This window comes from Papio anubis, chromosome 7 (genome assembly GCF_008728515.1).
Source record: "Papio anubis isolate 15944 chromosome 7, Panubis1.0, whole genome shotgun sequence".
Lineage (NCBI taxonomy): Eukaryota > Metazoa > Chordata > Mammalia > Primates > Cercopithecidae > Papio > Papio anubis.
Genome location: NC_044982.1, coordinates 31,541,524 through 31,565,106, shown reverse-complemented (window position 1 = coordinate 31,565,106; position 23,583 = coordinate 31,541,524). Strand labels below are relative to the sequence as shown.

The 23,583-nt window shown below is 40.4% G+C and overlaps 2 protein-coding genes across 5 annotated transcripts in view; both read right to left on the bottom strand.

Annotated features, from left to right (window-relative positions):
* Positions 1-15,369, bottom strand: part of NEK9 (NIMA related kinase 9) — a 44,815-nt gene extending 29,446 nt beyond the window's left edge. For 3 of the 4 annotated variants that reach the window (XM_009211975.1, XM_009211976.1, XM_003902065.2), the window contains exons 1-8: positions 14,997-15,369; positions 12,360-12,537; positions 9,460-9,515; positions 8,849-8,919; positions 7,183-7,288; positions 5,529-5,660; positions 2,764-2,874; positions 1,904-1,968 (exon numbers count right to left, since the gene is read on the bottom strand). In XM_009211975.1, coding sequence (XP_009210239.1) covers positions 1,904-1,968; positions 2,764-2,874; positions 5,529-5,660; positions 7,183-7,288; positions 8,849-8,919; positions 9,460-9,515; positions 12,360-12,537; positions 14,997-15,215 — 938 coding nt within the window. In that variant the 5' untranslated portion in view covers positions 15,216-15,369. Of the gene's footprint in view, positions 1-1,903; positions 1,969-2,763; positions 2,875-5,528; positions 5,661-7,182; positions 7,289-8,848; positions 8,920-9,212; positions 9,305-9,459; positions 9,516-12,359; positions 12,538-14,996 lie in introns of those variants that run through there. The other variant, XM_009211977.4, reaches the window with a different exon arrangement.
* Positions 15,370-19,741: 4,372 nt separating this feature from the next.
* Positions 19,742-23,583, bottom strand: part of TMED10 (transmembrane p24 trafficking protein 10) — a 43,839-nt gene continuing 39,997 nt past the window's right edge. Inside the window, exon 5 of the mRNA XM_003902066.2 lies at positions 19,742-23,258. Within this exon, the coding sequence (XP_003902115.1) occupies positions 23,137-23,258 (122 nt within the window). The 3' untranslated portion in view covers positions 19,742-23,136. The remainder of the gene's footprint in view (positions 23,259-23,583) is intronic.

The following is a 23,583-nucleotide window of genomic DNA, read 5'->3' as shown; positions in this document are numbered from 1 at the left end:
CCGTCTCGGCCTCCCAAAGTGCTGGGATTACAGGCTTGAGCCACCGCGCCCGGCCATGTTTTCCATCAAAGTACAAAGTTCCAAAGTATTGCAGGTAAATCTATAATTATCTCAGTAAAAATTTCATGCCTACACTCAAGAAGTAAGAGATTAAAATAGTGACTTAAAACAGTGATTATGCCCCGGGCTTGGTGGCTCATGCCTGTAATCCCAGCAGTTGGGGAGGCCGACGCAGGCAGATCACCTGAGGTCAGGAGTTCGGACCAGACTGGTCAACATAGTAAAACCTTGTCTCTACTAAAAATACAAAAATTAGCCAGGCATGGTGGCGCCTGCCTGTGGTCCCAGCTCCTCGAGAGGCTGAGGCAGGAGAATTGCTTGAACCTGGGAGACAGAGGTTGCAGTGAGCTGAGATTGCACCACTGCACTCCAGCCTGGGCAACAGAGTGAGACTCTCAAAAGGCAAATTAAAAAAAAAAAAGTAAAATAAAATAAATCATTATACTGCTGTGAAATAAGCCAGATAAAAATTTTAAATATGCTTAACCAGACCAAAAGGGTGATACTGCCTGCACATGCACAAAACATAAATGGAAGTTCATGGTGCCATATCTGGAGTACAGTACATAATTTCAGGCACTAAAACACTGGCTGGAGAAGAACCAGAAAAGATTAATTAAATGGCATAGTAGAATAACAGTACGGATGAAACAGCAAATATGGAATTAGGGATGTATAGAATGTATCCAAGGGCAAGACTTGAAACGAACATTGTATGTGAATATTTGGAAGGTATAAAAACAAAGAACTGGTAGTGGAGGAAGAAGGGTAGCAAGGCAAAAATAGTGTAATAGGATGAAACACAGACTCAAACATTTAAGGAAGATAAACGTTTTAAATTAAGGTGTGAAACCTCCTAGAGGAACTGAGGGATAATGGATGTTCTTCCTATCTCTAAAGATATCTGACAGAATAAATCTCAGGAAATAACCTCTGAGGAGTCAATAAAACTCGACTTCAAATATGGGCAAAATGTACCTGAAGAGGATTCCTCCAACTCCAACCTACCACCTAAACAAATGCAGTGAAAAACAAAGGCCCAGGACGGGTATAGTGGCTCATGCCTGTAATCCCAACACTTTGGGAGGCTGAAGCAGGAGGATTGCTTGAGGCCAGGCAACAGCTTTGAGACCACCCTGGGCAACACAGCGAGACCCCATCTCTATAAAAATAGAAAAATTGGCCAGGCATGATGGTGCACACCTGTAGTCCTAGCTACTTGGGAGGCTGAGGTGTGAGAATCACTTGCAGCAGGAGTTCAAGGCTGCAGTGAGCTAGGACTGGGCCACTGCACTCTAGCCTGGATGCACAGTGAGACTCTGTCTCAGAAAACAAACAAAAAACAAAAAAACCAGAGGCCCAGTCCAATTCACACTACAATTGGTAAGCACCCTATGCCAGACCCTGGACTGACCACTTTTTATGCATTATCTTCTTTAATCCTGACCTCATCTTACTTTATAGAGGAGAAAGCTAAGAAATAAGGATGTTAAATAACTTGACAAAGATAATGACAAAATTCAGACATAAACATAAGGATGTCTGAGTCCAGACACCCCTCTTCCTTACTGCACTCTAATGCCTCAACTCTAGATTTAAAACCAATGGATGGAGGTGTGAAGGGCTCTTGGGTCTCATCAGTACACATTTAGAACAAAATAGCACAGGCGAAGGAGGCAAAAGTCAGAAGCTATCCCTAAGCAATAAAAGCAGGGATGTTGGTAGAAAATAGCACTATTGCAACCAAGTCCGGAAACACTACTCTTTCTTGTAGTACTTGGATCAAGCCTCTAAAAGTCATCTATCTCAGAAAAGACAATGGAGTGACTTCTTCATACTTTACCTCCTGCGTTTCCTGAGAAGAGGGCGATCTAGAAGTTCATCTGCAGTAGGTCTCTGCTCAGGATCCTAAAAAGTAAAAATAGGGTTAGTTTTCACTTAAAGGAAATGGGCAACATGGGATCTAAAGATAATTAGTCAAAGACCACTGCATTATCCCTTTGTTTTAAAAATCATTTCTTATGTGATACTCCACGTTTTATGTTTCTCACCTCATTATCATCAACACTTGTACATGAAGGAGAATGTTTATAATGCACCTTCCTCACTTGTTCAATTAGGGCAGTGGCTCTCAAACCTCAATATATACAGAATAGAAGAATCACCTGAGGGGTTTGTTACAAATAAAGATTTCTGGGCTTTATCCACAGAGATTCTGACTGAGTTCGTCTGGGGTGGGGCCCAGGAATCTTCTTTTTACTTACAAAACTCTCCCATTCCCTGGTGATTTTGACTCCAGTGTTTCATGAAACATACTTTGAGTAATACTAGAACTACATAGCAAGGGAACTATGAGATATGAGAAATACAGACATTCTGTATTAAAAGTGGTAAATTATCTTTCATTGCAGTTTTATGAAATATATATTCAGAAATTACTCTTGGTCATAAAAATGGAGCACAATTTAGATGGGAAATTCATTTCACAAACTAATACTTACAAAACAGAATAAAGTAAGAATTTGTTCACTGAAGCACACAACTATAATGAATTACCAATACCTATTCTGTATATAGCCACAAATACACTCTACCCTGGGGAACTGGATGTAGTTTTGTATGGTTTATAGTTATGCCATACACCAAACACTGAGGCTGGAAGGGGAAATACGAAACTGAAATGAATATTTAAGCCACACCTACCTGGTCAAGGCACGAATGAACCATTTGGATCAATTCCAAAGAGTACTGGCTAGAGTCAACTTCCATGGCCCGAATTCCTTGCACGATCTTCACACACAGGTTGAGTGGGTTCTATGAGAAAATGATGACTGCATTGTTCCTGGTTATATGAAGATGATGCTATACTCTACTGGTAGGGGCTCTCAGGTGTCTATGACCATTATTTAAAGAATTGGCAATAGGTCTGACTTCTTGTTATAACTACTAGTATGCATCAACAAGAAATGGTTAGGGATGCACTGATACTATCAGACAGAATGAAGCCAACTGGCTATACAATCTATAACTATGTGGCCAACAATATAATGCTCAGAGTATATGATAATCTGACCTTTCAACTGAATCCCAAGAAAAAGGAAAGCAAGACTAGCCATGCTTCTTGGCTTCATGTAGTTCCCTTGCCAACTAACTTGCCTTCTAATTTATATATCCTAGTTGTGGCTGTACAGGCAATACTCTGCTGCAACAGACAAGGCAGTGAATAATATTAAGATGATAATATTAACAATATTATGGTAATACCATTATTGAGAGACTACTACAAACTAGACAGGCACATTACATATATGGTATTTTTCAGCCTCACTAACACCATTCAAGGAAATTATTATCATTATCAATTTATATATGAGAAAAATGGGGCTCAGAGATGTAAAGTAACTGACCAAAATCACAGATAGTAAAAATGAAGCTATAACTCCAATTAAAGCCTGACTCCAAGTCATATATACACACACATATATACACACACACATATAAATATACACACAACATATATATATACACATATTTCTTGAGACAGAGTCTCACTCTGTCACCCAGGCTGGAGTGCAGTGGCACGATCTCCGCTCACTACAACCTCTGTCTCCTGGGTTCAAGTGATTCTTGTGTCTCAGCCTCCTGAGTAGCTGGGATTACAGGCATGCGCCACCATGCCTGGCTAAGTTTTGTATTTTTTAGTAGAGATGGGGTTTCACCACATTGGCCAGGCTGGTCTCGAACTCCTGACCTCAGGTGATCCGCCCGCCTCAGCCTCCCAAAGTGATGGGATTACAGACATGAGCCAACATGCCCAGCCTCTGACTCCAAGTCATTTTTCTTCCACCATACTATTTAGGGGAATTAGATGATATACTAGAACAACCTTCAGGATTTAGAAAAATGAATAGGTCTTATGAAAGGGCAATGAATTTACATTACCTTATATTTGCGTTTTTCATATACATTATGAGAGAATCTCTGTATGAGGAATATATATTGTTACCATGTTATAGATAATGAAACAGAGGATCAAAGAGAGGAAGTGATTTGCCTAAATTCTCACACCTGGTTGGTAGAGGCAACTGGATGTGAATCCACTTTAGCCCCTCAGTGTGCTCCATGGACCAGCAGCATCAGCATCACCTGGGAGCTTGTTAGAAACACAGAATATCAACCCTGCCCCCCCAAAAAATCTGCATTTCAACAAGATGACTTTGTATGTGTATTAAAGTTTGAGAAGCACTGCTTTATATAAGGTTGTACTTTAATTTACTTAAAAAAAGAAAAAAAGACTTAAAGGGATTCATTATCTATAAAGCAATGACAATCTTTATTTTTTAACAGATAAACTTTTTTTTCCCTCTAGTTAATGAATATTTTTAACACCCACAATGTGTTAGGTATTGTAGAAAATAAAGCAAACATTTGGAAGGGTTTTAGATTATCTGGCAAAACCACAGCTATATAAAAAAAGTTAAGTACAATAAAGTGATACTGATGCTATGTCAGAAGTGTTTACAAAGATAGAATAAAGGCATAAAAAAGTAACAATTTAGGAAAAGGCCTAAATATGCTGGGCATGGGGGCTCACACCTGTAATCCTAGCATAGGCTGAGGCAGGAGGATCACTTGAGGCCAGGATTTTGAAACCAGCCTGGGTAACATAGTGAGAACCCATCTCTACAAAAAATAGCCAGGTGTGGTGAGGCATGCCTGTAGTTCAAACTACTCAGGAACTGAGGCGGGATGACTGCTGGAGCATAGGAATTTGAGACTGCAGTGAGCTATGATCACGACACTGCACTCCAGGCCTGGGCAACAGAGTGAGACCCAGATAAACAATTGTCTTTTGCTCCCTTCCATTCTGTTCACTAGATTTGCATCCTTTTACACGTTTCCAAGAAAGTGATGCAGTAGTTGCATGATCATCTGGCTGCTGTTAATAATGTTCCAATTCCTACTGCTTGAAAAAGTGAACCATCATGTTTCATTTTTTGCTTTTAAGAGATGAACTTTTAAATTTAATTTTAATTTTTTTTGAGACAGGGTCTTGCTCTGTTGCCCAGGCTGGAGTACAGTGGTGCAATCTTGGCTCACTGCAACCTCCACCTCCTGGGTTCAAGCAATTTTTGTGCCTCAGCCTCTCGAGTAGCTGGGATTACAGGGGCACGCCACCACACCCAGCTAAGTTTTGTATTTTTAATGGAGATGGGGTTTCACCATGTTGGCCAGGGTGACCTCAAGTGATCCACCCACCTCGGCCTCCCAAAATGCTGGGATTACAGGCATGAGCCACTGCGCCTGGCTGGGTCGATAGCATTTTAATAATAGATTACTAATCTTGTACCTGAATACAGGTTATTTTTGCCAGAAATCAGAAGCCTGGGAATAGAGTTGATCTGCTTAGTCAGGCTGTACCATTTGCAACCTGCTAAATGCAATATAGGGATAATATGCCAACTTACTGTAGCATCAAACGTCCTCTTCAAGGTAAGGAGTTCAAAAATGACACAGCCTACTGCCCAGATATCAGACTTGAAATTGTACTTTACTCCTTGACAGAGCTCTGGAGACATGTAATATGGGGTTCCCACAAGCTGAGCAACAAAGAAACAATCAAAGAATAACTTCTGTTCTGAGGAAACTATGTTAACATTTCAACAGCTTAATTAAATTTCCCAGGAACTAGTGATAACAACCATAAAACATTCATCAGCAGATTCCAAAATGGTTTTTATGAGATGATGCTACTATGGGAAGAAATCTTATCCATATCAAATCTCTTGGGTCAATTATAAAGGGACAATCTCCATGATAAAGGAACTGTGGTAACTTGAGGGGCTCAACAGCTGTGTGATTCCTAGATCACAGAGGCTTCAGGCGTTCAAGGCCTGCTGAAGACTTTACACATACTTAAAGACATACTTAGTAAAAGTTCACCAATGGGAAAAAAACCCAAACACTGGCAGTGGGGAGATGGTAACTGAATCATGGAATTAGATGTTCTAACTAAAATACACGTAATGAAACTTTTAAAATGGCCCAATTTGGCATCTGTTATGCTAACACAACTAGTGAATTTCTTTTGAATTTGAAAAAGATTTTCTGACTTCAAAAATAAACTTGGAAATAAAAATGTCCTAAGAAGTCATGCCTCTCCCAAGATGAGATATAATGAAGGCCCTAGCAGCTCTAATAAAACTCATAGTCAGCTTTAATCAGCAAAGCAAAGCAAATTTCAGATGGCTTACATGGCTTTTATAAATTTTCATATCATTCCTTCTTTGCATTTAACTAGCTAAAAAAAGTTAAGTCTTGGTTTTATCAGATTGTTCTTGATGAGAAAAATCCATATAAAGACATGATTGCTTCTTCAGAAGCTCACTTTGGCCTCCATCATAGAAATATCTGAGTCCCTGAAGCAGAGACTCCAAACCCTAAACATCTAAATTGCTTGCAGACAAATCTTGACATTATTTAAAAAAAAAAAAAAAAAAAAAAAAAAAAATTGGCCAAAATCAGTTTTCAAGTTCTTTTAAGGATACAGCATTGTGAAACTAGAATAATAACTGGGTTTTATAATTCCTAAAAGGATAAGATTACTATCCCAAAGATCAACTTATGTCTACTCTTTACCAATGATCTTTCTCAAAATCACGTGAGAGGGGAACCCTGTGCAGTTCAGACTGTGTATAATATTAAAGAATAGATTGTTCTCTGAGCATCAGCCTTCACTTGTAATATAGGGGTTCTCTTTGAACCAGAAGCATTCAAAGGAAAAACAAAAAGAGATGTCTAACACCTTGAGCTCAAACATTAAATAAGAGATAAAGTGAAATCTACTAAAGACCCTAACCTGGACAAAACAGTAAAGCATTTTGTTGCTTTTAGATTAAGTCCCTAATCAGTATTGGAAAAAGGTTATGAGGTCAGAGGTGTAACGTGGGCAATGACTTAAATGCCTGCTAGTGGGCCCAGGAAAAAGACTTCTGAAGACATTCATTAAAAGTATGGAAAACTTGAAAGAATACTGAGAAAAGTATGCAAGATTTAGGGAGTATAGTTATATTTCCCAGTACTAGAAAAGAAAATAAAAATTAAGACAAGGGCAACACATACCGTCTCAGCCATGGAATACTCAGAATTAAGTTTCTTTGCTAGGCCATAATCTCCAAGTTTTATCAGGTTTGCCTTGGTCAGAAAAATATTTAATGTCTTTATATCTCTGAAAAAAAAAGATGCTGCAAATTAAGTTCACACAGGTAATTGTTTTATTTCATCCCCCGTCTTGCCCAGGATTATTACAGAATAAAAATGAGTGTGGGCCGGGTGCAGTGGCTCACATCTGTAATCTCGGCACTTTGGGAGGGCAAGGCAGGAGGATTGCTTGAGGCCAGGGGTTCTAGACCAGCCTGGGCAACATAGTATGACCCCATCTCTACAAAAAATGAATTAGTCAGGCGTGGTAGCAAACACTTGTAGTCCTAGCTTCTCGGCAGGCTAAAGCACCTGAGAATCAGTTAAGCCCAGGAGGCTGAGGCTGCAGTGAGTCATGACTGCACCACTACATTCTAGCCTGGGCAACAGGGTGAGACCCTGTCTCAAAAACTAAAATAAAATAAAAAAAAGAGTGTTACCATTGCTCATATTCTGTCCTAAACATCCCACAGTGGTCGTCACTTTCACATGGTGTTTAACACTGAAGTGGGGACTTTAAAGGAGTGAAGGCAGAGAATTAACTTCATCCTCTAGGGCTTCACAGCATAGAAATATCTCCCATACTACTGAAGCTATTAGGAAAAGTTGAGAGGGTCAGATGAGGAAAATGGTGCTCTAGGTAACCATAATTCCCATAAGATACCACAGCTCTTCAACTATCACTTATGCCTTGAATTAAATGATATCAAGGCAACTTTAACTAACTTGGTTGGTGTCAAAGTTTCAAATAATCTGTTAAGGCAACAGAAGAGGCCTACACGTCCCCACAACGATATGATTAGGCCATTTAGTCATCTAAATAAAATCACAGGGTATTTTTCTAAAGATTAATTGACCATATGTAAAACAAAATGAACTGTGCCTGGTTCACTATGGCTTCCTTATTGAAAGATGTGAATAAACCAGAATAATATACTTTGTTACTTTTAAAAGAAAATAACAACATGCAACAGAAGCCATTCAATAGCTATCCAGAAATATATGTTAACTGAATGAACAAACCAATAAAAAAAGAAATCTTAGTGTATTATAATTAATCTCTGGCACTAGTCAATGACTCACTTAAGAAGGGTATAATGATGTGAAAATGTTACTGAGATGGTTCTCTTCTATAGCTAGAAATGAATGGAAATGTGCTTGTTTTTAAAGATCTGGTAAATTTGTACAATTAACTGTACAAAGTGAAGAGGTTTTTATTTAAATTAAAAGCGCTTAATTATAGAATTAAAAAGAATTGCCAATTATTACTGCTGTGAATCTTACCAAATACTACTTCTCATAGTGCTTTCTAGGCTTTACTGATGAATTAACAAACTGAATTCTAAAATTTTTGTCTGTAAAATGACTAAGTAGTACTTGGCTACTGAGGAGATTCTTCCTAGATCATAAACATGGTTTAACTTCAGGGAGTGAAAATAACATTCCTCATTATTTTCCTTTCCTAATGATATAAATGGAAAAACTCTTGGCTGCTTAATCAAGAAAATAAAAGTGTTGTTGGGGGGTATCCAGGGTAGGGGCTGAATTAGTAGAGAAGAATCCATCCATAAATTTTTTTACTTTTTACCTATGAAGGATTCCAGCTTTATGGATACAGCTCACTGCTGAAACAATCTGAAATAGGTACCACACCACCATCTGCAGAGAAAAAATAAATATTTGGATTAGAAACAAAAAGCTCCATTTAAGTAAATACACACACATACACAAACAAACAAAACAAAGAAAGCTGCAATCAGAAGTTATGATTCAACATGACTTGACATCTCTTCCTTGCAGGTTGAGTAGGCAAAGAAAAGTGAAGGGGTAAAAAAACACAAAAAACAGGTTCCTCATAAAATCGTTCCAATGTCATTATAATATATAGTATGGTAAAGCAGACATGTGGAAAAACTCAGGAAGAATGCAAAGTTATAGAAAACTGGGCATACCAGTATGCAGTAATAGAACCAGGAAAGAAAGCCCACAGAGAATCATGATGTGGAGGTAAAACGTTTAGGAAGCAGCTATAGACAGCTTCCTTGTTAGAGGTTTCCTTTCTCATGAATATCAGAGCCTGGAAGGAGTCTGAACAAAAGGAAAAAAACACTCTTCATTATTGGAAGAGTAAATACAGAACTAGAATGCAAGAATTACAACACTACAATTCTAACTTCCTTCCATAGAAATATGAATTACCTCTTCCTCAAACAACTTGTCCTTCTGACGAAGGATTTTGTCATACAGGTTCCCTCCTGCAATTAAACAAGACACAGGTTTGAATTGCTTAATACAGATCAAAGCTTGGCTCCTGTTACAGGGTTTTTTAGGTGACACAAGCAAATGAAGGATTCTGCTTTCTCTCCATAGGCAACTACTTCTTTTGACTTTTCACATGGGCACAAAACTCTTCCCATCTCTTAAGGACTGCATCAGAAATATTCTTCAAAGATCTCCCTAACACAAGAGTCTTAATAAAAAAAAGACATTTTAAGAAAAGATGTGAGTAAAGACCATTCTTGTTGTTCCCAACAAGTATATTCAAAATCAGATTTCTTTTCTAGAACTCTCCTTTAAGAACTCTGTAATATTTTTGTAACAACTCTCCCAGTTGTGACTACTATAACATTTGGATTAGGCTGGGCACAGTGGCTCACGCCTATAATCCCAGAACTTTGGGAGGCTGAGGTGGGCAAATCGTTTGGGTTTGGGAATTCAAGACCAGCCTGGGCAACACAGCAAAACCCTATCTCTACCAAAAATACAAAAAATTAGCCAGGTGTGGGGGCACGTGCCTGTGGTCCCAACTAATCAGGAGGCTGAGGTGCAAGGATCGCCTGAGCCTGGCAGGCGGAGGTTGCAGTGAGCTGAGATCGCACCACTGCACTCCAGGCTGGGTGACAGTGAGAGTCTATCTCAGGAAAAAAAGAAAAAAATTGGATTACACCTGTGATACAATGTTTTGTATTTATAGGGTATATATTGACAAATTTTCTACTTCACACCGAAAAATTTCCCAAAATTTAGGGTCTACCCCTAGACTGTTTCCTATCATTACTCTCTTTACTAATTCCTTCCTGTGGAATAAGTGTGAATTTACTTCTCTCTTTCCTTTACCTAGTAATACAGACCGCAAGTAATCATGGTTCATCTTACATCCCACCTGCAACTATAACTTACACTTTAGCCCTGGGTAAGTTTTTACTTCTTTTCCCCTGCAACTTAGTAACTCAGTTTCAACAAATGTATCATTTGTTCTAGTTCTTCCTAATCACAAAAGAAGTTAATGTCCTAGGGCTTCTCGTACTTCGAAAATTTTTAACAGAATCTTGTATATGGCACTGATCACCAATGATCATAATATACAAGAGTTTACACAAGAAAGTTATAAGGGACGAACATGCTGGAACCTCTTTAGCATGCAGTTCAGAAAAGGGCTTTGGAGGTTCTCTTGTGCAATAAGATGATTAACAGCTAGTACAGTATGTAGCAAACACTTTCTACCTACCAAATACTATGCATGTAATATAACAATCCTAGAAAGTGGGTACTGTTATCAATAAACTTTTCTTTTTTGAGATGGAGTTTCACTCTGTTACCAGGCTGCAGTGGCGTGATCTCCACTCACTGCAACCTCCAACTCACTGGTTCAAGCAATTCTCCTGCCTCAGCCTCCCCAGTAGCTGGGATTATAGGCACGCGCCACCATGTGCAGCTAATTTTTGTTATTTTTTAGTAGAGACAGAGTTTCACCATGTTGGCCAGGATGGTCTCGATCTCCTGACCTCGTGATCCGCCCAACTCAGTCTCCCAAAGCATTGGGATTACAGGCGTGAGCCACCATGCCCAGCCTTTTTTTTTTTTTTTTTTTGAGACAGGGTCTGGCTCCATCGCCCAGGCTGGAGTGCAGTGGTCTGAGCTCACTGCAACTACTGCCTCCCTGTCTCAAGCCATCCTCCCTCCTCAGCCTCCCAAGTAGCTGTGACTACAGGTGCACACCACCACACCCAGCTAATTTTTTGCATTTTTGGTAGCAACAGTGTTTTACTATGTTGCCTAGGCCTTCCTCGAACTCCTGTGCTCAAGTGATCTGCCTGTCTTGGTTTCCCAAAGTGCTGGAATTACAGGCGTGCACCACTGTCCCTGGCCAACAAACTCATTTTAAAATGAGGAAACTGCTGGGTGCGGTGGCTTAAGCCTGTAATCCCAGCACTTTGGGAGGCAGAGGTGGGCGGATCACCTGAGGTCAGGAGTTAGAGACGAGCCTGGCCAACATGGCAAAACCCTGTCTCTACTAAAACTACAAAAATTAGCTGGGCGTGGTGGCGCATGCCTGTAATCCCAGCTACTCAGGAGGCTGAAGCAGGAGAATCGTTTGAACCCAGGAGGCGAAGGTTGTGGTGAGCAAAGATGGCACCACTGCACTCCAGCCTGGGCAACAAGAGTAAAACTTTGTCTCAAAAAAATAAATAAATAAAAATAAAGTGAGGAAACTGAGGCACAGAGAAGTTAAGTTTCTTGCCATGGTTATAGAGCTAGAACGTAGACAAACTTGGGTTTAGAGTCTATTTTCTTTAACAACTAGGCTATACTGCTATCTTACAAGCAAAATGATCTGAAGAAATCAGGGATCAGATAAATAGCGCCATGCTTTACCATATACCACTTTCACTCAGTTATGATCTTTGGACTACTTTTCAATAGGATAGCTTTAGCTGAAGACAATATAAATAAATATCACCTACAAGATATTATTAAATACTGTATCAAGCACTGCCAAGCCACATTCTGGTTAACTAATGTCATTTCATGAAAAAAAAAAAACTTGAAAAATAAATGTAAAATCCAACCGAAGAAAAGATAGTTTGAAAATGGAACTATAATCACAAGAGAAAATTTGGATATGCAGGGGAAAATCCCTCTCCTTATTTCGTTAACCACTTCAAAATTCTCCAAGGCCTGAAAAGTTTCTCTTAAACTCGAGACATTCATTTAAAGTTTTTATCACTGTATATGTCTCTTCTTATATTCTTCTCCTCAAGGTAACTACGAGTCTACGAAAGTCTTGCTGGAGAAAGTCCCACTGAACTCTATCTTACCATTACAATATTCCAGCTCAATCAGCAGGGTGGTATTGTCCATGAAGTGATTGTAGTAGGCAATAATGTTGTCATGCTGCAGCAGTGCCAGAATAACAATCTCATTCAAGGCATCACGACGTTCCTTCTCAGACAGCCGGGTCAAATCAACTTCCTTCCACACAACCAGTGAGTCATCCTAAACACAGTAACAGAGGTATCGTGCTTTTCCTCTTGCCTGGCAGCAAATGAATCCACACCTAGATTTGTAAGCCTAGAAGCAAAACTACCTAAGAGGAGCAGAGACTGACTCCTCTTATTTTTTCCTTTTAACAGACTTCAAAGGTTATGTGTACAATTTAGCATTATAATTTATCGCAGGACAGGGGAAGTAAAGCATTACGACGTCGTTGTCACACTCAATTTGCATGATGTCAGTTCCAGGTAAAAATATGGGCTGGGCATAGGTCTCAAAAAGATTCTATTGAGGATACTATGACAGACTGCTAATCATGATGGTGATTATGGCAGGGCAAGAATACGTGAGAGGTAGAGAACTGGGGAGCAATTATCTATAGTCGGTCACAGCTTCTAAAATGAAAATACTAAACTTGCCTCTAGTTTTATAAATTTAGACTTCCCTAGTTTTATAAATTTAGACTTACCCTTTCTGGATAAGTCATGCCCCCTTTTGCAACTCTATAATCTCTCACACTTTTATGTATCACATTTTCTTCCATTCCTGAAAACTTACCTGTAGCTCCTGATGTCTACCATCTTTTTTTTTTTTTTTTGAGATAGAGTGCAGTCATAGCTCATTTCTGCTCTGAACTCCTGGGCTGAAGCAATCCTCCTACCTCAGCTTCCCCAGTAGTTAGGACTACAGGCATTGCACTGCCACACTCAGCTAAATTTTTTTTTTTTTTTAAGAGATGGAGTATCACTGTGTTGCCCAGGCTGGTCTGGAACTCCTGGCCTCAAGCGACCTGACCACCTTGGCCTCCCAGGTGTTGGGATTACAGGCATGAGCCACTGTGCCTGGCCTCATTTTTTGCTGACACTGCTTCCTAGCCCAGGAGCATCTCCACCAATGTAACCCTCCCCATCCTTTTGAATGCCTCTGCCAAGCCTTTACAATGTTTTTGAAAAGACTCTGATGAACCTTTTACTGTAACCATGCCTTTAATTTTTAGACCCCATACACTGAAATATTTGTCCATTCTTTTCATATCTCTACATATACAACTTAATGCTATGTGTTTACTAACAATGGCCAACTTTTCCTATTGAAATATAAGCTTCTAGAGGAAAAGAGTGCTTCTGAACTTCTGTAAATTCACAGACCTAATAAATATTTGGTGATATGGATACCGCTATGCAATTTTTGAGAAGTGTAATCAAATTGAACTCAAAACAAACCCAGTAATCAAGTTCAACAGGATAATAATAAAAAGGCAATGGGCAAGATGTGAGACTTTAGTTCTAGTCCAAGATTTACTTATAACTTAAGTGAGCAAGTCACTTAAGTATACTTAGTTTCTCTAACTAAAATATAGAAATAACAATCCTTATCTCCTCTTTCTCATTTTGAGTGCAAAAAAGAAAACAGACTACTAAGAATAACTCTAACATCATACATTAACGTGGCATCAGGATAAAAAAGAACACTTAAAAATATTTTCTTGCAACCACTTCTCTCCTTCTCCATCTTTCAGCCTTAAAAGTATGCTGGCTTGGAACACACACCAGAACTGCAGATGGATGGATCACTTTCAGCAACCCCAGCAAGTTCTCATTAAATGTTTACCCTAAAGTAAGATTTTATTATCAAAACCAGTATATCGTTAGTTTTTGTAAGTAGAATCATCACTGCAGGGTTTTACACTAGTATATATTCTTAACTTGGGATTCCGTGATCCATGGATCTCTCCAAAGGATGTGCCTATGTGCAAATGTGTTGATGGAGGGGGTAAGATTACTTTGCTTATGTTAGGTTCTCAAAGGGGTCCTTGTGCCCCCCAAATTAAGAACTAATGGCTTAGAATATACCAACAGAGTACTTCCCATGCATAAACCCTTTAGGATAAACACTGATAAAGAACCAATACACAAAGATCTTCCCAATGAGCTTCAAGAAAAGCTTCCAACTGAGTGATCACAGCTGAACTTAAAGATAATGACACAAACTACGGAGGTGCCACCGGCGTGGGGATTTTGAAGCTATGCCCGTCCTCCTCACCCCGACCTTGGAGAACTATATATACAGCATGAGGGGAAGGAAGTTTTGGCAATACCTCACATTCGTATACCACTTTAATTTACAGAACAAGCGCCTTCGTTTCATTCTCAAGATAATCTTTAAAAAAAAAAAAGGATGATTTCAAGGTATTATCAGTAAGCCCATTTTACAGATGGGGAACCTAAAGCTCAGAGACGGTTAGGTGACTTAGGCCAATCAAAAATGACTAGTTAGTCAAACCAATGATCTTGCCAATTTCTAGTGCCGATGAGGGGGAAGAGTGGTGAAGACCCTGACACATATATCCTGTGGGCGCCTAAAGCACTAAGCTCACGACGCTGAGAAAGCGGGGCCGGGAAGAAGGGACTCGGGGCGACCCGACAGCGCCAGATAGGACGGCCAGTGCCGAGGGCCGCTACCTCGGTGCGGCGGTACAGCGTGGCTTCCCCGAAGGCGCCGCGGCCCAGGACGCGGATGGGGATGTAGTGCAGCTCCTCCTGCTCCGCCGCGCCGCCGCCGGCTCGCGGCCCCTGACTAGCGCTAGGCCCCGGACTCGAGTCCCCGCAACTCCCGGACTCGCTCCCAAAGTCCGAGTTGAGGGAATCGCAGTGTCGTTCGTACTCGCCCAGCACCGACATGGCGGCGGCCGCGGGCCTTCGGGACCGGCCTGCGTATGGCCGGAGGCGCTGGCCGCGCTGCGTCCCGCTCGCTTCAGATACCGGCCCGCGGATCCGTCAGCCCAGCAACCCCGCGAAGCTCCATGGTGGCTCCTGCCCCCTGACCCGGAAGCAGTTCTCTGTGTTTCCGGCCCGGCTGAGTTTCCTCCGCCTTTGCTTGCCAGCTTGGCTAGTCTAGCGGCCAAGGCTTCCCGCTTTCGGGGAAGGCCTGCAAAGTGAGGCTTCGGGCTGGTATTGGCGGGCGCGTGGTGGGAACTGCGTGGAACCGAAGGGCTCCCACGGGAACAAGGGCATCACTGACAGTACGGCCTCTCGGGTCTGTTTACCCTCCTCTGCTTCCCTGGTCAGGTCCCCATACAACTTCGAGGTTCAGAGGTCGTCCAGTCTCATGTTGACCTCAGGTCTGTGACAAGAGGGTGATTGGGGAAGCATTCCCAGTGTACACCTTCTTTCACCTTCCAACGTTGGACAGCATTCTTTTTTAGAAAGATAGTATAGTAAAGATAATATGGCCGGACAAGGTGGCTTACGCCTGTAATCTCAGCATGTTAGGAGGCCGAGGTGGGCAGATCACCTGAGGTGAGGCGTTTGAGACCAGCCTGGCCAACTGTTGAAACCGCGTCTCTATAAAAATACAAAAATTATCCAGGTGTGGTGGCAGGCACCTGTAATCCCAGCTACTTGAGAGGCTGAGGCTGGAGAATCAATTGAATCCGGAAGGAGGAGGTTGTAGTGAGCCGAGATCGCGCCACTACGCTCCAGCCTGGATGACAGAGCAAGACTTTGTCTCACAAAAAAAAAAAGTAATATAGACAGCCTAAATGTCATCTGAGCTCCTGTCATCTCAGTCCCTGGTTCCAGTTCTTTCTCCCAGAGCCATCGTAAGTCCCTCCCTCTTCTACACAACTCCAAAAATATTTTAAGTCAACTCTCCTGACACTTTCCTTCTCCCCCGTCTTTTTCCAGGTTCAGTTTATTCAGATTTTTCCAGATGTTTGACCATATGATCTCATGAAACATTGAGCATTCAGTGCCACACACTGGGAACAGGAGATCTGCAATAACATGCTCCCTACCGTCAAGTAGGAAAACAGCAATACGGTGAACAATAGGTGTTCCATCAGTTATGTGACCTTGGGCAACTTCTCATCTCCAAGCTTGTTTTTGAACTCTATAAAAGTTATGAGAATATGGTCTACATCACAGACATAACAGCTAACATTTATTGAGTGTTATGTTCTGGGTACTATGCTAAAGGTTTTTCACGTATTATCCCACATTATTATGTATTATCCTATGTATTATGTATTATCCTAACATTCCCATTTTACAGAAACAGAGTCACCTAAGTTACCTGCTTAATGTGATAGACCTAGTAAGAGGGAGCTGGGAAGTTAAACCCAGCAATCTGAAAAAGCAGGATGTTAAGGGGGTAAGAGAAAGCCATGTGACTAGCCGGGCGTGGTGGCTCAGGCCTGTAATTCCAGCACTCTGGGAGGCCGAGGTGGGTCCATCACTTGAAGCCTGGAGTTCAATTCCAGCCTGGCCCACATGGTGAAACCCTGTCTCCACTAAAAATACAAAAATTAGCGGGTGTGCACACACCTGTAATCCCAGCTACTTGGGACGCTGAGACACAAGAATTGCTTGAACCGGGGAGGCGGAGGTTGCAGTGAGCCAAGATCATGCCACTGCACTTGAGCCTGGGTAACACAGCGAGAACCTGTCTCAAATAAATACATAAAAATGTGTCATATGGATTTGTGAAAAGTTTCTACTTTAAGAGAGCTTACAATTCATGTAACAGAAAACCACCAGGCAATTAAAATAGTTTGTATAAGGGCTATAAAGTGCAAGATTCTAGAAAGGCATTTAGGAGGGGCATCTGTCCAAGCCAAACTTGCTGTGTGAGTGCAGGCTCCCTGGAGGAATATACAAAATGTTAAGTCCAATGGTGGCTAAATAAACTAGAGACATCATTCCGCAGGTAGAGGCCATTCCATCTACATCCTCCTATTAATTAGAAGGCACTTTGAGGATAGGTATTGCCTCTTATTTATCTAGATAAACTCGAGTTTAGTTTGGCTTAAATCTGTTAATTCTATTAACTGTTAATTCTATTATTCTTGGTTAATCTGTTAAACAGAAAAGATGCTCAATAGTTTCTCAGTTGAATGGGAAAAAAAAATTACTTAAAATTGGGAATGTTGACTTTCAAAGAGGCTGAATAGATTTCAGCCAAAACTTAAAAATTTATTTTTTTCTGGCACTTTGCAACGAGGAACTAGTTTTCTATAACTTGGTTGGCCTGAAACTGAATTGTTCTAATGATAATGCATGGATACTACAAGCTTAGAAGAAACATGTCCTATTACAGAGCAGAGACATTCCTGCCGTATTCTTCATTATACTGGATCTAACTGAAACTAATTGTCTTACCTTTGAATATTCATAAGTTCAAAAATAGTCAACATTTATTCTAATGGTATAACTTTTTTTTTTTTTGGAGACAGTCTCACTCTGCACCCAGGCTGAGTGCAGTGGCATGATCTCAGCTCACTGCAACCTCCACCTCCCAGGTTCAAGTGATTCTCATGCCTCAGCCTCCTGAGTAGCTGGGATTACAAGCATCTGCCACCACACCCAGCTAATTTTCATATTTTTAGTAGAGAGGGGGGGTTCTGCCATGTTGGCCAGGCTGGTCTCGAACTCCTGACCTCAAGTGATTGGCCTGCCAAAGTGTTGGGATTACAGGCGTGAGCCACTGCACCTGGCCAAGGTGTAAAGTTTTAAAGCGCCTTTGGCTGAAACCAAACTATTTCCACATTTTACTCTAACAAGTGAATGGTTAGAATGCTATTTTGCAGAAGTTTCCAATTTGTGAATGGCAAATTCCCAGGGGCCATAGAGTTACTGTCAAGATGAAAGAACCTACCAAAGACCAACCCAAGTTTATACCCTTCACTGTCTGCCACAGTAGCCACTAGCTACATGTAGCTACTGACACTTGAATTGTGGCTAGTCTAATTTTAAGCTATCAATGTGGTATAGCTTGAAATACACACTGGATTTTCAAGACTTTACATGAAAAATGGAATACAAAACATCTCCTTAACCATTTTTATATTAACTATATGTTGAATAATATTTTCGGTATATTAGGTTAAATATACTACTAAAAATAATTTTTGGCTGGGCGCAGTGGCTCATGCCTATAATCCCAGCACTCTGGAAGGCTGAGGTGAACAGACCACGAAGTCAGGAGTTCGAGACCATCCTGGCCAACATGGTGAAACCCTGTCTACTAAAAATACAAAAATTACCTGGGTGTGGTGGCATGTGCCTGTAATCCCACCTACTCGGAGGCTGGAGAATCAGCAAATTTTTACCTGTTTTTACTTCTTTAATGTGATGCTAGAAAATTTAAAATTATACATGCATCTCAACATTATATGAGACACCACTGCAACAGACTGAATAAATGATTTTATAAAGCATGTATTGGGCTGGGTGCAGTGGCTCATGCCTGTAATCCCAGCACTTTGTGAGGCTGAGGTGGGTGGATCACGAGGTTGGGAGTTTAAGACCAGCCTGGCCAACATGGTGAAACTCCATCTCTACTAAAAATACAAAATTAGCTGGGCGTGGTGGTGCATGCCTGTAATCCCAGCTACTCAGGAGGCTGATGCAGAATTGCTTGAACCCAGGAGGCAGAGGTTGCGGTGAGCCAAAATGGCACCATTGCACTCCAGCCTGGGCAACAAGAGTGAAACTCCGTCTCAAAAGAAAAAAAAATTATTCCCAAATAATGGGGACCACTACACTACAGACTATGGATTCATAATAAAATTTATGTGAGGGAGAACAGAGGTAAGAGGATAAATAAGAGGCCAGCCAGTGTGCAAAGCACTTCATATTGGCTCTTGGAAAGCTTTGTGAAAAATGTTCAACTGTAAGTGAAAGGAGAGGAGAAAAGGCCTTTACCTCCTGGAGTGGGGTTTTGCATTGGATATGATAGGCCTAAAAAGTGAGTCCTGAAGGGTCATATATTGGGGGGGGGTCTTTTAGGCTTTTAGGAATGAAAGGCAAGGGAGACGGCTTTCTGTAGGAGTGATTCTATGTAGTTGCAATTTTAATTGCAAAAACCGCAATCACTTTTGAGCGAACCTAATAGTAACAGTTTCCAAAAGAGAGAAGATAGAATAAAATGCCTAGCTTACAGAACCATATTTGGTCTGAGGATGCAAAATTAAGGATTCTTAATTATATATACATATATATGTATAAAATTTACATATATTACATACAAAAAATATAATCTTTTACTAGCTCATATAAACTATTGATCTGCAGTAACTGAAGAATAACAATATTTTTTCTCTAATTCATCAGGTATCATTTGTCATAATTTAAAATGGAGAATATGGAAGAATTATCACCAATCCAGACATAGAAGTTCTCAAGAGTAACAGAACATACACCTAAAATGGTTTCTGCTAGCCTTTATTTGAGAAAATTTACACAAAAATCCCCAATCCAACATTTACAAGTGAATCTGTATAAATCCCATATGCCTCTTTCCCAAACAAACCGAAAAATGGCTTTATGACAGGGGTCCATGACAATGGTATACAAGGCTTACTTAAACTGCATCATTCTCATTTATACAGACCATTTTGGATAATATGCTCAAAAATGGAGGAAAGCACATAACACCCCTGATTTGAAAGCTTATTTGCTCTTGTGTCAGTCTTTTGTCAAAGGCAAATACTTTTACTTTTTGGATAAAACCAAGGTATAATATCAATTAACTTTTAAACCAAAAGCACAAAATGTCCCAGTTGATAGGCATGAGTAAAGGGAAGGGACATGAAAGAATGTCATCTCCTACAAAGCTTAAGTTTAGGGTCACACTTGGGAACAAAAGCATCAACAACATAAAATATTCTCTTCTCCTATCTTCTTGACATTTTATCACATCAGAAGAACATAACTAACAGAGTAGCTTTCATTGCTCCTAAAAAGGGGAAAGGCACCAGTCAGAAATAGGAAATAAAATCTTGTTAGGCTAATGGTACATAATAGAATTTCACATTTAAAAGTTTAAAGATGGAGGCTGGGCATGGTGGCTCATGCATGTAATCCCAGCACTTTGGGAGGCTGAAGTAGGCGGATCACTTGAGGTCAGGAGTTTGAGACCAGCCTGGCCAATATGGTGAAACTCTACTAAAAATACAAAAATTAGCCAGGCATGGTGGTGTGCGCCTGTATTCCCAGCTACTCAGGAGGCTGAGGCAGAATTGCCTGAACCCAGGAGGTGAAGGTTGCAGCAAGCCAATATAGCGCCATTGCACTCCAGCCTGGGCATCGCAGCAAGACTCTGTCCCCCCCCCGCCCAAAAAAAAAAGTTTCAGGATGGATCTTAACCCACATATTATCTTCTCTACTTGGATGCATCCTCTGTGACTTAGTATATGTAATACTACAGATAGACTTTCTCAACCTTTGCTGCCTATGCTAAGGATCTGCAGCCAGGTTCTCAGAAGCAGTACCTACCAATTCTCAACAGCAGATGGCAATGTTGTACAAGTTAACGACAGAGCTACTTTTATGCCACATGAGAGAAGATAAACAGAGTCAAATGAGGGGGAAAAAACGGTTTGAGTTCATAGTAGCAGGAACATTAACAGAATAGCCTGAGATTTTAACAACATAACTCATTCCCTCTTCCACCTTTGTACTTTATCCAGGTCAACACATCAGGGTTCTCTAACAATTCCAGTATTCTGCTGCTTCACTGTAAGATACATGTAATTCTTGCGACTGTGATTAAACAAGCCCTGTAATAGTCAGCAGGGTTAAAAAGAGATTACAGAAAGGATAAATTCCTACCTACTTTCTTGGAAGATGTGGGAAAGATTTCAAGTCACAACATTTTTCATAACTTTATAAACATGGTCATTTATATCCACATTTTCTCTTATTTACATTAGTTTTGGCCCTTAGGCACCTCATACTCCTACAGTGATTATTGGCTTTGCCTTCTTAACATGTATTTTTAAGTATTTACTCTCTTAATGGCCCTCCTAGATGTCTATTTTATACATCGTATCTCTTAATTCTCTAGATGGAACACTGAAGGACAGGAATTAAGTGACTGGCCATGCAAGAGCTGGAAATTTTATTTATTTTTCCTTGGTATAAGTTATGTTAAAAATTTAAGCAACCACATATCTAACAGAGGAATTTTATCTAGGACATATTTAAAAAAAAAAAAAAACAACTCTCAAAACTCAATAGTAAAAAGAACAGGTGACCTAAATAGAAAACAGACAAAAGACATGAACAGACATTTCACCAAAGAGGATATATAGATGGCAAATCAGCACATGAAAAGATACTCAACATGATTGGCCATTGGAAAATGCAAATTAAAACCACATGTGGTGTCATTACACACATCTATGTGAATGGTTAAGATAAAAAATAGTAGTAATACCAAACGCTGGTGAGGATGTGAAGAAACTGGATCAATCATACATTGCTGTATGAATTGTATGAGTGGCTGTATGTAAAAGGTACAGCCACTCTGGAAAAAGAGTAGGGTAGTTTCTTACAAAAATATACGTGTTTACCATACAACCCAACAGTGCCCTTTTGAGCATTTATCCCAGAAAATGAAAATGTATGTTTACATAAAAACCTGTACATGAATGTTCATAGCAGCTTTATTAGTAAGGGCAAAAAACTGAAAACAACTCTTATGTCCTTTAGTGGGTGAATGGTTAAGCAAACTGTGGTACATCCATACCATGGAATACTACTCAGCAATCAAAAGGAACTGCCTAGACTTCACAACGATGCAACATATGCATGTGAGAAATCTGTACATACCCCCTAAATATATAAAAATTTTTAAAAGAAAAAAAGGAAGAAACTATTGATACATGCAACAACTTGGATGGATTTCAAGGGAATTATGCTGGATGAAAAAAAGTCAACCTCATAAGATTACGTTCTGTATGATTCTGTTCACACAACATTCTTGAAATGACAAAATTACAGAGATGGAGGTCAGAACAGTGGTAGCCACAGGTTGGGGTGAGGGTATAAGAAAGGGATGTGACTGTGGCTGTAAAAGGGCAGCGAAAGGGATTCATGTGACAGAACTGTCTCTTGTGATGGTGATCACATGAATCTACACATGTGATAATATTGCATATAATTAAATACACACACGAAAAAAGTTCAAGCAGTTAAGCACAAATATTTTAATTGTCTAAAATGACATTTTCTTTAAGCGTTATCTACAGTTCAAAGCTCACTTTTATGAGGTGTCACATCCATCACCATTTTAAGACATAAAATCATGAAAAGGTATCACCAGAAGCTACGTAAACATTTCAGCTAAGGGTAAAGAGAAAGTTAAGGGTGTTTTCACAAGGAAATTGAAAGAGGGCAATCCGAATGAAGTCAACATGGTCACACAAAAATCTTGGTAAAAGAACTAGAATGGAAGCCCGAGCTGCTGAGCAAGTGGGAGAAAAGAAAACATACTCCAAACAGATCACACAAGGGAACCCAGGACAAATGCTGACTTTGGCATTATCTAGGTAACCCCTATTTTTTTTGTCATAGGTGACTCTAATAATAGACCTATTGTTGCAAAACCAGTCAAAATCCTACCAAATTAAAAAGTCCCTCATTGATTTGTTGGGTGTAGGTGGTACCCCATGTCCTCCCACACCAAAAGAGATCAGTTCTGGCAAGAAAGCTCCAACATGCCTTGATGGTGCTGTTGGTAGGATGCCTTAGGCCAGGCACGTCCCAGCGATGTTCTGCTGGCTGAGGTACAAGGTGGGAGGAGAATATGCCTCATTCATTACTCAATCAACTTCTTGGCCTTGAAGAAGCGTCGTAGGTAGAAGACCTGCCAGGTGGCTAGTCCAATGAGGCAGAACATTGAAAAGATGCTGAAGTATAGGACCCGAGTGTTTGTTGACTCTAAAAAAACCAAAAACATTGTAAACATAATGAGTGAGCCTCCTCAGCTGGTTAAACAATGGCAGGGGAGGGATGTAAAGGCAATTAATTAACTTCACTCTGTCCCTAGGTCTAATAGTAGGATTTCAGATAATTTTTTTTTTAAGTTCATTATCCTGGCTGGGCGTGGTGGCTCACGCCTGTAATCCCAGCACTTTGGGAGGCTGAAGCAGGCGGATCATGAAGTCAGGAGATCGAGACCATCCTGGCTAACTCTGTCTCTACTAAAAATATGAAAAATTAGCCAGGCATGGTGGCACGCGCCTATAGTCCCAGCTACTTGGGA